Source organism: Gavialis gangeticus, unplaced genomic scaffold (genome assembly GCF_001723915.1).
Source record: "Gavialis gangeticus isolate Ggan-Ray unplaced genomic scaffold, GavGan_comp1, whole genome shotgun sequence".
Classification (NCBI taxonomy): domain Eukaryota; kingdom Metazoa; phylum Chordata; order Crocodylia; family Gavialidae; genus Gavialis; species Gavialis gangeticus.
The window spans coordinates 163,020,860-163,033,835 of record NW_017729024.1 but is presented as its reverse complement, the minus strand read 5'-3'; the positions used below and the strand labels follow the sequence as shown (position 1 = coordinate 163,033,835).

Below are 12,976 nucleotides of genomic sequence, written 5' to 3'. Positions count from 1 at the left end.
AGGTGAAGAAACCTTATTCCTTGCTTACTGTGCCCTAAGAGTGTCCATATGGGGAGCCAGTGCAGTTAGTGTACTGTAAACTCCTACCCCAGCTTACTGGGCACTAGCTTCCCTATACTGACAAGACCTTAAGATGGGATTTTCTGAAGTACTTAGAATAAGTTTAGCTTTGCTCCAATGTCATATTTGAAAAATATCAACCTTTAAATTGCTTCATGCTCATTTCCCTTCATCATTAACACTACTTCCTAACTTAAAAGGGTGTTCTGACATTCAATGACCAGGAACTACAAGAATGGTGGCAAAGGTCGGGGGAGGCAGGGGGAGATGGGGGAGCACAGCATTGGACTTCAGGTCCCAATATGGTGACCAGGGGCAGGGCAACCATCAAGGGGTGGGGTTACCCTTGGTGCCCTTGATAACTCACCAAAACTCAGTAAGTGGTCCTCCACCCAAAATAATTGCCTATATAACAAGGCCTTTCAAAGCAACATTATGAAAGTACAGAGATTTTCTAACGTCACGTGTAGTGGTACTATTGATAATAAAAGAGCATAGAGAACAAGGCTACAAGCTGAATTTTAAAATTACTTGGAGTATACATAAACCTACAATTTTAAAAAATACCAGTAACTCTTTATTTATAATTCATCAGCCCTGGCCACACATTCCGAGTTTTGATCTTTCATTTCTTACCTCTGCCTGCATTTTAACTTCTTGGAGCATAGTGATGACATCACATTTTGCCATCACTGATGATAAAACAGATTGCAATTTCTGCTGGTCCAGAGTTGAGACCAATAGCTGATCCAAGCTGAATATGTACATAAATGTAAAAGAGAGCAGTAAGTTATATTGCTATCTGGGGGTTCACAGACATATTTCAATATCTATGGTTCACTTTACATCTAACACCTATTTAATCTGTTGTATAACTGTTATTTCATTAAAAGAGTAAGAGATAGCATTTCCAGTATAACACCCTTAGATGTAAACTGTTGCAGCACTTTTAGCACTGTCAGTTTATGAAAGTCACATTGCTGACTGTACACACAGCAAGTATTTTCAGTGTCAAAATATTTTATGCTGTGGCTAGAAAAGGGGAGGATGATTTAAAACAGGCCTTAAAAAAATAAAAGTCAGGCTGTGATTTTTCCCTAAGGATTTTAGGAATCAACAGTATAAAAAAAATAAATAAATAAATCAAGAGAGCTACACTTACAAGCCACTACTTGAGTGAGAATCAATTTGCTAATTGTTATACTGGGAAAGGCAGGCTACAACCAACTGTAGACAGGAGAAAGGAAAGCAGAGAAAGAGCTGCAGACCTCAAATCGTAGTGGCTTTATTTCAATGCACTGATTCCAGGAGTTGGTGGACCTCATGATCTTGCCAAAGATAGTTTGCTGAAATCCAGCCCTTTTAGTAAGGACATTTAAGCCTTCACTGCAATGGAGCTAGGCAAGGGATACTGATCACCAGAAACAATACAACAGGTCTCAAAAATAAAGCAGGAAGAAGGCTACATGTGATTGAAGCCAGACTAAGGACCTGATCCAAAGCCATTCCCATTGAAACAGAATGAACATGGATGGGTTTGGAGCCCAATCCTACATAACTGGAAAGTTTGCCTGAAAAAAGCCAGCAGGAGGGAAAAATCAATGGTATTTTGGGAAATTACCTCTCTCGTTTACAGATATTTTTAAAAAAAGGATATTAGAAAAACATTAAACTCACCTGATTGACCAACTTTTTCCTGAGTGTTTCTGACCTAGGTAGCTATCATGTGGTACTTCATCATCAGATGCGAAGCCAGGAGTTCCTGAGCCACTAGTCCAAGGAGCACTTCCTCTGGAAGACAGCCTGTTCAACTTCGCAAGGTTGGAAAGGGCAGGAGAAGCACCACTTTCAGCAGGCAGGCCAAGAGACCTCCTAGGTGTAATTTCCAGTTCAGTTTTGAAATGAGTGGTCTTAGGTTCCACTGAAAAGTCCTCATCACACAGCTTGTCCAAATCAGGCATGCTCAGTGCTCTGAGCTCCCTGAGCTTTGAGCGGGACATCAACTGCCTGCAGTGACCTCTGCTTCTCCGCATATGGGACACAGGGGGAAGCAAGACATTCAGATCCCCTGAAGTACCTTCACCCTTGCTTTTCTTCAAATTTGCATCATCTTTGCTGCCTTCTGTTGAGTTCTTCTGCACTTGGGCTAAGTCTATATTTGTTGATGATTTTGTCAGCTGTGGAGATGGTGGAATGTTGCTCTGACCATCGCCGTATGAACTTAAACTTCGTCTCAGTGCCCGCACTGCATCACTTGGACTGGCAGGGGCAATGGAAGTGATACCACTAGAAGATCTTCTGCCAACAGGTGACTTAGAACCGCTGGAGGTGGAGTGTATGTCTACAGCTTTAACAGATCTATCAAAGTGTGCCAGGTTCTCAAAGGATTTGATTCGCTGTTTGACAGAAAAAGATGAAGTAGGGTCATGTGGCCAGTTCAGTTCATAATAGTAATAGTTTCTTCTTAAAGGTTTTTGTTTATCTATAACAGAGCAGCTATTTTCATTGGCTAAAGGCTGCTCCTCAAGGCTTGGTTTTGGGATGCTTTTGGAAGTATATGCCTGTTCTCTTTCGCTCTGGGTGCTCTGGCCATTCAGCATATTTAAATGGACAATTTTTAACGTGTCTGGCTCTTTTTGGGTGCATTTTTCACCTGCAACGTGGCTCTGAAGATCTTGCATATGGTCTGCTGGAACACCTATAATGGCACCATCTTCCCTCAGGTGACCTGATAACTGAGCTGGCACTGAGTAAGTCCTTGACACTGGTTTTGATCCACAGTATAGACTTCCACTCCCAACAGCATCTATTCTTGTGAAATACTGTGCAGTCCCTAGCTCCTCGATCCAGTGGCTGATCTTTTTATTGCTATCTTCTGCCTTTTCCAACAGCAGCAGCTGTGAAGATGGTGCCAGTGAGGAGGAGGAGGAAGAAGAGGAGAGCCTCACTTCAATGAAGGTGCGTTGAATTTCCTGTCCTTCTGGCTGCTCCTGCTGAATTGGGGAAGACCTCAATGAGGAAGAGTCCTTGTTAGATACTCCTATGATGTGAGGACCAAATGGCTTCACGTTGCCTTCTCTATAATAACTATTTATCAAGTTCAGACCTGTTCCATGATTCTCTACTTTCTTTTTTGCATGCTCACTTTTTGGTGTACCTTTAGGAGACATGGTTACTTTGAACTGATCTTCTTTTGTTTTAAAAATATCACCATTCATCTTACCACCTTTTTCTTCACACTGCACTGAAGCTGGCCTTTCATTTTGCTTTCCACATCCCCTCTGGTGTTCTGATTCCCCACTAACATTTAGCTCAACATTGCCATTGGTTTTAGTGTCACTACTCTGCTTTGGGCTGCTGTCACCATTCAGCAAGGGGGAAAATGTTTCTTTACATGCAAGTAAAGATAGCTTATTTTCATGCTCTGATTTAAGAGCCTTTGAAGCTGTTGAAAAGCTCTTGCCAGGTTCTGTGTTTGTAGGCATGTTATGGGACACTGATGCTTTCTTTATGAGAAGCTTGGGTGATAACTGTGGAGAAACAGAAATCCTTCGCTGATCAATCCCACTGCTTTTTGCAGGATTAGGGCTAGGAGGTTCTGCATTTGCTTTTGGTTTACTTTTGATGCTTAGACTCTTTAGCTTCTGTCCTGTTTTGGCTCTCTGGTTATTTAACAGTGCTTCTACTACATGCTTTTGGGCTATTCCCTTGGATTCCTGATGTGATTTTTTCTGTGAAGAAGGCGTATGTGGTACAGTGACTCCTTTGACGTGATTTGTACTGGAACTCTGGATTTTCGCATTAGAACCCCTTCCCGAAGTTACACCATTAACTTTTTCATTTTTCTCTGACAAGTCAGGAGCAGTGCTAGTCTTACTTAGATCTTTTGATTTTGGAGAAAGGGTTGACCTGGATGTAACTCTTTGTAATAAAGAGTGGACATGATTATCCTCTGCTTTATACAGGTTAGCCAAACTATTTGTTTCCTTCTTCACCAAAAGAGAATGATAACCGACTGTGTGACTGCAATCATCAGCTGCCAATTCTCTTTCAAATTTGGATCCCTCTTCTTTGTCAGGGTGTTCTTTGTCTAGCAAATGGATCTCCAAGCTGTTACCACTCCTACTCACGCAGGAACCTATTCTTTCACATTGCAAAGATGCATCATCTTGTACAGATTCGCAGGACTCCACAGACTTTTCACTGATCTCTAAGCTTAGCCTGTCTTCTGTACTTAAGGCACCATTGTTATGGAAAGCACAAGCTACTGAACTTTTTAGGGTATCTTTATCTGGTAAAGTATCTGAGGAAGGAGAGAGTAAGGAAGTGGAGGGAAGTATATTTTCAGTATTTAAATGACGTGGGGGAATGGGACACCCTTGATCTTCTGGTAGACACAGAGGTTTGTGGAGCTTTGTATCCGGTGAACCATGTCCTGTACAATCCTCTGCTTGTGAAACTTTTGCAATGTGTGGTGGGAATGGCTGGGGTAAGCTTGCAGCAGACGCAAGCCACTGCTCCTGGGCAGACTCTTGCAGCTTATTATTCATGCAACAAATTTCAATTTGTTCCTCATCTGACTCTGTCACATTACAGGCCCCTGAGGCATTATCAGCAACAGATGGCAAAAGTAAAACGTCTCCAGGAGCATCAGGAGCTTCTGTGAGTGATTCTGTGTCCGAGTGGGAGTCCTCTGCAGCACCATACATAGACTTTAGAAACGGGCTGTTTCTGCTGTCTTCCACAGAATCGGCTCCAGAATAACTGTCTTCACTCAAACTGCTAAAATTCCTAGAATAGTTATTTAAACAGTTTTTATTCACAGTAAAAAGCTTGCCTGTCTTAATGGAATCCAACACTGATAATCCCAAAATCCCCTGTGCATTAGATGCATAATTGATAGTTTTTTCAGATACCTCATTCGTCACCATCTCTGGCTCAGAATTAGTGGGACAACCCTCTTCTGTCCCACAGTTATGCTTGGCAGTGCACTCCTTTCTAATGGGGCTCACTGCTCTTGGTGGCGATTGAGAGCTTCTGTCCTCTGAAGAATTCAGTTTGCTGAGCAAGTCATCAATATCCGTGATGGGAATCACAGCACTGACCTCAGCACAGCTGATTTCTGAAGAACCTACTTGCACCTCTTTGGTCGTGGCGGAAGGTGGCAGCATTGTTCTTTCTGTGACAAGGTCCACACCATCACTCCGGAAAGTCCCTTTTTCTAGTTTCCCAGATGCTATTCCTTCTTCAGCTACAACGTTGCTGCTGGGTTGGGCATCTGGCCCTGAAAGCATGTTGAGGTTTGTAAGTCTGTCCACATCTGAATCAAGATTTAAAAAAAGCAAGTGAAACACTTAACTTCAATTAGCTATGGAAAACAAGGCACAAAATATGAGCAAAACCAGACACGCTTATAAGCCACTTTGATGTTTCCTAACTTCCCTGCAATTCTTTTAATACACTATGATTTTCACAATCTTCAGCAGTAATCACAATCCAGTGTGACCAAAACAACACACTCAAGGAAGACACTTTTAGTGATTCTGATTAGTTTTATTTTAAACTCTGAAACCGAAACAGTATGCTCATCATCAAAGCACAAGTATGCAACAAGACAGACCTATTAACCAACAGAATTAGGAAAAAGAACAGGTAATACCGGCCTTCCATAACTGTGTTAAGTACCTGAAGACTAGCAAAATAATTAGAGGTGCTTAGATGCCCCAGTGATGAGCAACAGAAAATATTTTGGCTCTGATCTTGTAAGCACTTATGCATGTAATTAATTTCTCACACCCGGGTAAAGTTAAGTGCCTGTGTTTACAGGATTTGTGGCTCAGAACTTCCCTCCCATCTAATAAGCATTTGATCCAATCCCAGATAGGTGACTGATACCTGCCATCATTCTCCCCACTCCTACCCCCAAACACACACACAAATAAATAAATATATCTCAGGAAGGAATGTGCACACTTGTGAAGAGTGCCAACCTGCACATACCCCTACTACCAGGAGCCTCTGTGATGCTCAGGATAGCCTGAGGAATGGGGAAGAGAAGTACCTGGCCTACCAGGAATTCCTCACAAGCATCAGGAAGATAATTAGGGTAAGTCACCATATATAGACCAATTGGAGGACCAATTCTAGCTAAGATAAAACAAAATATACTACTGTACTGTTCTTCCATTCACCTGAACCTCCAAGAAGCTGAGAAGCAATGTTGTTCTTTTCCAAGAATCATTTCCATGCTGCAGAATTCATATAAATAGTGGGTACAAGGAGACTGCAGTACACATATATATCCCTACTGGGGGATTTATCAAGGGAAAAATCTGGATTGTTGTCTGATCACAAAATACTACTTAAACCTTACATTTAAAGAGAGTTGGTAGACTAACGAGGATCAAAGTACGTAATCTTGGAAAAAGAATGGCCATCAAAGTGGCTGTTGACATCTTCATGCTACTGATGGGTTAATCTCAGTCCCCCTTAAGTAGCTCAAAACTTCTAAATACTGTATGGGAAAAGATATACTATAAATCTGTGCCTTCAACATTTAGTATAGAATTACAATGCATGCTGTAAATGATGGAAAACCCTGGCTCATTGATGACATGCTGTATCATCATCCTAAAAATAATGTCCTTCCCACTCAAATTATCTTTGAAAGCCAAGTTAGCAAAATGTTTGATCAAGCCTTCCCGTGCTTCAATGTTGTCAGAAAATGCCCTTACCTGGCACTGCTTTCTGCACCCCAAATGTCACATACGTGGGGAGATTCTGCATAAGCAGACAGATTTCCTCATATGTCATTCCACTGACAGGGGCACTGTTGATGGAAGAAATCTCATCTCCTACAGCCAGCTTTCCCTCCGAGTCCTGATAGAATGACAGATATGAATGAAAATAAATACCTGAAAGGCTCAGTCCCAGAAGCAGAGGGCAGTTGGTAATAGAAATATCAATGGCTTCAGAGCAACACTCCCAATTTCTAAGTTACAGGACGGAGAACACTGGTAACATTTCATGCACAGTCAAGGAAGCAGGCATACAGACTATGCCTGGCCCTGAGGGGAACAAAGGCAAGACCTCCTATTCTTTCCATGGCCCAACACAAGAGGCCACCCACAATCCCAGTGAAGTATGCTGAAAATGTTGCTGAGCACTCAAAGATGGTGCTATGAGGAAAATTAACACAGTCCCTTTCATTTAAAGGGGTTCTGGTATAATCGGTTCTAACGTCTCAAGGGCTTCTCTCAGCAACGTTGTCTCCTATCTACCACAACCTGCCATGAGGCTTGGGACCCAATAGAACCATTAAACTAAATGGAGTCTTTTAATGACATTATTCATGGCTGGATGTCATGGCTGGAATCAGGCTTTTGGGGGATAGGCTACATATGTTTTCCAGCATTAAAAAATAGATCAGTGGCAGAAATAGCAGTAGGACCGAGAAGTCCCAACTCCCAGAGTCCAACTCAAATTGACATGCCATACTTCCTCTCAATGGTAAAGAGTCACTGAAGGCCAGATTCTGTCCCACCTATTAGGTACATAAATGGACTTAGAGCAGGGGTGGGCAAAACACGGCCCGCCAGGCACTTTCATCTGGCCCGCAGTGCTCACCAATGAACTGTGTCCAGCCCAAGCCTCCCACCCACGTGGGTGGGAGCAAGGCATCCACACATACCATCCCCATATACCCTATTACACCTTGCTACCACCCTTGTGGGTGGAAGGCCCGGGCCCTGCCAGCACACAGCTTCTGGGTGGGGTTGCTGCTGCCCCTGCTGTAGCCACCCCCATGGGGACCCAGTTAGCTTCCCCAGTGTCCTCCCATGCACAGCACTGGCCAGAGCTGCACTCAGCTGTGCACCAGTGCCTGCTTTGGGCACGAATGCCCTGAGCACCCCCACCTGCTGCTGCTGCTGACATCCCACAAACCTCACACACTTGCATCCTACCCCCACAACCCTCATCAACATATACCAACACTCCAACATACTCTATGCCCCCCCACACACAGCCACACCCCCTCACAACCCCCCCCACACAAACACACTCCACCATACATACACCCCCACCACCCACCACCTACAATTATACAAGACTAAGACTTTTTTTGAGTTATTATGTGATCACCTCCATATGCACTATGCAAACATACGTCAAAAATATTTTTTGTACTAAAATTAAAATGTTATAGTAGATTTTTGACTTTTCGGGTATGATTTGTTTTTGTTTTTTTCTTGTTCTAACATGGCAACCCCCTCCCTCCCAAAAAGAGTATCTGCCACGTTCAGTGGCAAAGGTCAGGGGTTACGGAGCAGGATTTCCAGTCCCAATATGGTGACCAGAGGCAGGGCAACTGTCAAGGGGTGGGATTACCTATGCAGCCTTCGACAGCTCACCAAAACTTATTAAGTGGCACTCCAGCCAAAATTATTGTCTGCCCCTGACTTATAGACTTGAGCACAATACTATTCCACTCTGTCTGAATCCTTAAGAAACTGCTACTGTAAAAGGTGGGTTGATCCTACTCCCGCAACTGCTCTTTTGCGACTCAGTCTTAAGGGTAAGATGAGGGTGTGTTACAAAAGTAGATATGTTAATGCATTTTCTGGGCTTAAAGGCTAGGAACAGAAATTATACATAAACTGGTATAAGTGATTAGAAACTGGTTCAAATCTGTAACACAACAGAAGTTCAGTGCACATCAACCACTTTCAAAATTATTGAAACTGGTTTAAGATAAACCTGGATGGATGTAGTATCAGACTTAACTGATTTAGGTTAAATCAGTTTATTGTACTGCTTTCCCAGATCCCCTCCAGATTCAAGTTAATGCACAGTCCCCCAGAATCCCAGGATGCTTTGCACCTCCCCCGCAAATCCTCCCTTGCAGGGTGGGCAGGCTAGCCTTGGACCACACTGTCTGCTCCAGCTGAGCAGGGAGGCATGATCTAGTGTCCCCCTCCTCCCTGGCTTCTGGCCTGGGACACTGGAGGCATGTGGCTGAATTTCTGGAATTGGAAGTCAATGTCTGTTCACTAGCTTATCAGTTCAATCTACACTGTTTACCTGTGAAGAATGAATCAATCCAGCCTCAGGCTTTTTCACTATTTGTGCTTAGCCAAACAGGCTAGAAGAGAATCACCCTTACAGGCCTAAGAGGTGGTATCGAGCCTGACCCTATAGGTGCTATAACATTGTGCCAAACACTGCTTACAGAGCCTTCAAATGGTTCAGTGATTTAGTTAAAATCCGTTCTATACAGATATGACTCAAATATCCCCAGCATAACAAGTCCAGCTAAAATAGCCACATACAATTTATTATTTGTATTACTATCACAGCACCTAGGAACCTCATTCAGTCATGACTATATCATACCTTTTGGGTGTGGGTGTGTGTGTGTGATTACAGATGGGAACTAGAATTATTACTTTTCAAATTGAGACACAATTCTGAAGTCTCTTGATAAGCTATCCCTCTTTCTGTCACCAATACGTAACCTGCCACATAAATGGTCTGTTTCTGGTAAGATGAAAAAAAAAAAATGTAGCAACCCCCCAAAAACAATTACTAACATGGATTATTCCACAAGCAGTATTTGCTTCTTGACTTTTTCAAGCTTAAATTAGCAGGGGCATGCATACATCTCTCAGCATTTAGTTAAATCGTGTTCTAAAAAGAGAAGAGATGAGACATTTTGGCCAAACAGATCTTGTTTGCACATGTGCGTATCTCCTTTATCAAATATAAATCTCCACAAAGAGAAACCAAATAAAACAGACTTGTATTTTTTGACCATTACCTTCTCAGCTGCTCCTCCTGGCCTTAAGCCTGTTATCATAATTCTTAAAGGTGTGGCTTGGATTTCCAAATCCAGTCCAAAGGATTCATCTTCATTCCGAACCAGAGTCACTATTTCAACATTGCTCTGCTCAGAGCTGTCGGGACCAGTCTTTTTGCTATGAGGAGGTACCCTTGCAACAGGCTTATCACAGAGACTGTGCTCCTCAATCTTCTGCCTCGGAAGACTACGGCACTCAGTGCTCATCATACTTTTTACTCTTGTGACTGCTTTGTGCTCCAGCTTAGGAGATCTCTTTGATTCAAGCTGTGCCTCTCGGAGCTCCTTCACGCACAGATTACCAGGGCGAAACTCAGGCATGCTTGAGTAATCAAATGCTTTGATTGGAAAGAAGGGAGAGTCTATTTGCTCCAGAGTGCTATCCTCAGACTCCAGGGAGTTGCCATAGAGAGGAGTAGATGCTTCACTGCCAATGTGTCGAGGTAATTCACCATCCTGACTCTCGTCATCAATTTCAACTGAAGAGGTGGCGATGACAATATCACAGTCTTTCTCAGTGATTTTCTGGCCCTTGTTCCCCTGTCCCCTTTGAAAGTGGGCGTCTTCATCCTCATCACTAACATCACCATCATAGAAAACAACCCTCCTCTGTCGCAGAAACGGGCTCCGGACATACTTGGGACTGCTACTAAGGCTACCCTGTCGGACACATTCCATGTGCCTGTTGAGAAGACAAGGCGGCTTTCCATTGCTTGGAGAAGCAAGGCTACCCGCTTTCATGGTTCCTGCTTCTTTGGGAGCTAGGGGGAAAAAAAATACATAACTGTACTTCTTGGCTATTTTTAGACCAAACTGAGACCTCTTCATAAAAGGACCTATGTGCTTATTTATTAGAGGAAATGTTTGCTTTCTGAAGTTTTTCCATGTCCTCTTCTCTAAGACATACCTACCATCCACAGCAACAGAAATGACAGATGGTATTATGATTTATGGGTGCTTCTTGAAATCTGTTTACTGCACATCTGGTTTTATTTTCAGCATGCGACTGAACTATGACTATGACCCCAAAAAGAAAAGGGAGCACATGCACTTTTTTATTTTACTTCAAACAACAAGATATCCTTGAAATTCTCCTTATATCTATAGGCAGAGCAGACAAAATCAATTAAAGAGAGAGGCACAAATTCAGAGACAAAAAAGCCATCCTATCTTTCATTAAGAATGTTAGGTGTTCTAAGACTTCATTCTTATGCTCTTCTTGTAAAACCTTTATATATAATACAACCATATTTTGTACAGTAGCCTTCTGACAAACCGTGTCAAAAATGCTTTGTAGAGCTATATAAAGAAAACTGACAGAAGAGTGGGAGGTTATATCAAAGGCATAGGCAAGAGAGAACAGATATATTTTCATCCAAGTCTTAAAATGAGATAAGAGTGAATAAAGAAGAGGTAACAAGGTTGTTTCAGCCAAGTGCTACAAGAGACCAAGGCATAGGTGCTGATGCAAAACCAAAGTTGCACATATCAGAGATATTTAAGAGTGATTATATAGAAATACAGCAAGCAAATAATCATTACTGGTATGATCAACCTACAGTGATGTCAACTTATACCTGGTCTGCCAAGGCTGTAATATAAATCTGATTGCATGTAGTCAGAGATGCAATCCAGGCAAACTTTCCTGGAAACTTACGGTATGTGCATTGCTTTTAAATTACTTCGTTCATCTTTTGTAGCATCAAATTATAAATGTTGGCTGACATTTCTGCGCAGTCCAATTATCAAAATGCTGCAACTTAGTAAAGCAAACCAGAATGCAAGCAGCAACTATCCCATAAGTATCTTGTCATTTTCTTAGATTGCTCTTGCTTACTTAGATTGCTGGGAGGAAGAGAGCTGTCATCCAGAGAGCTGCTTCCACTCTTCTGACGGAGCTGCTCTTCATCACTGAAGCCTGTTACTACAGCATCAGAAAATGACAGCTGGCTTGGGCCATCTTGTGAGAAGTACTGAGAAAGCTCCGTTTCAGAACTGACAGATCCCTGCTGAAAATAAAACAAACCCAACTGGCGACTGGTGGTCACTTATTTGTAAAGCAACTTCTGGGTCTACCCTACAACCACCTCTAAGGCCTAGTCTATGCTACAAACTTGCTGGCAGAACTGGAGTTCTGTGGCAGAAGAATCCCCTCCTTTCTGCCAGCAAAGCTAGCCCACCTCTGCCCAGCGGGGTAAGGTTGCTGCTTCCATCCATGTAGATGCTTCTGTGCCTTCCTCTGGCTGCCACAGCCCCTTTGGCAGGGTCCACTTTATATTGCAGTGGCATACCTGTGGCAGTGGAGGCACCAGAAGCAGCATGGATGTGTGCGTGCTCTACTGGCTTGATGCTGGTAGTTGCAAGGAAAGTGTCAACAAGGCCTTGGCCTCATGATTAAAGTAAGGAGTAACATCCCAAGTCTACAAATAAGGGAAGAGAAAAACAATGCATTTAAAGGCCCATGTTGTCACACTCAGGTGGCTGAAGTTTGACACCCAAGTCCATGTTTAGGCACCTGAATAAAAATGCCCATGTTTTCTGCACACTCTCAATTTGTGCAGGGAGTATTCAACATGGGCGTTTGGGAATAAAAATCAGGTACATAAGCATCCACCTTTTCAATCCCCTTGAGAGGCTGCACTTAAAAGTGCTCCTTCTCTGCTTCTGAATATATCTCCTTGTAGAGATTCCAAGTTGCTCCGCTACTATAACAGTATACAGAAACCAATCAGTTGTCTATTAGTAAATCCAGTGACCCAAGGATTGCAACCAGACTCCCCATTTTTAGTTTCTTCATCAACATGAGCTCAACCCCAAGCAGAGCTCAGTTGTAACAATACTCAATTACATTACAGCATTTAGTTAAAAAATCAGATTGTGACAAGTGACATGTGAAAAGTAGTCTTTTATGCCATCCACACTGTAGAAGGCATCTGCAGTGCAGACCAGGGCTGTCCAACTGGTAGCCTATGGGCTGCATGCAACCCCAAAGGGGTTAAATTGTAGTCCTACCCATCCCACCAGTCCCTTCATGGGCTGCAGCAGCCGGGGGGGGGGGGG

General features: G+C 42.9%; 1 protein-coding gene across 3 annotated transcripts in view; it reads right to left on the bottom strand.

Annotated features, from left to right (window-relative positions):
* The window catches only part of PDZD2 (PDZ domain containing 2), a 241,587-nt gene that overhangs the window by 27,310 nt on the left and 201,301 nt on the right, over positions 1-12,976 (bottom strand). For 2 of the 3 annotated variants that reach the window (XM_019518002.1, XM_019518004.1), the window contains 5 exons: positions 11,754-11,925; positions 9,878-10,677; positions 6,795-6,939; positions 1,738-5,380; positions 697-814 (listed from right to left, as the gene is read on the bottom strand). In XM_019518002.1, the coding sequence (XP_019373547.1) occupies positions 697-814; positions 1,738-5,380; positions 6,795-6,939; positions 9,878-10,677; positions 11,754-11,925 (4,878 nt within the window). The remainder of the gene's footprint in view (positions 1-696; positions 815-1,737; positions 5,381-6,794; positions 6,940-9,877; positions 10,678-11,753; positions 11,926-12,976) is intronic. The other variant, XM_019518003.1, reaches the window with a different exon arrangement.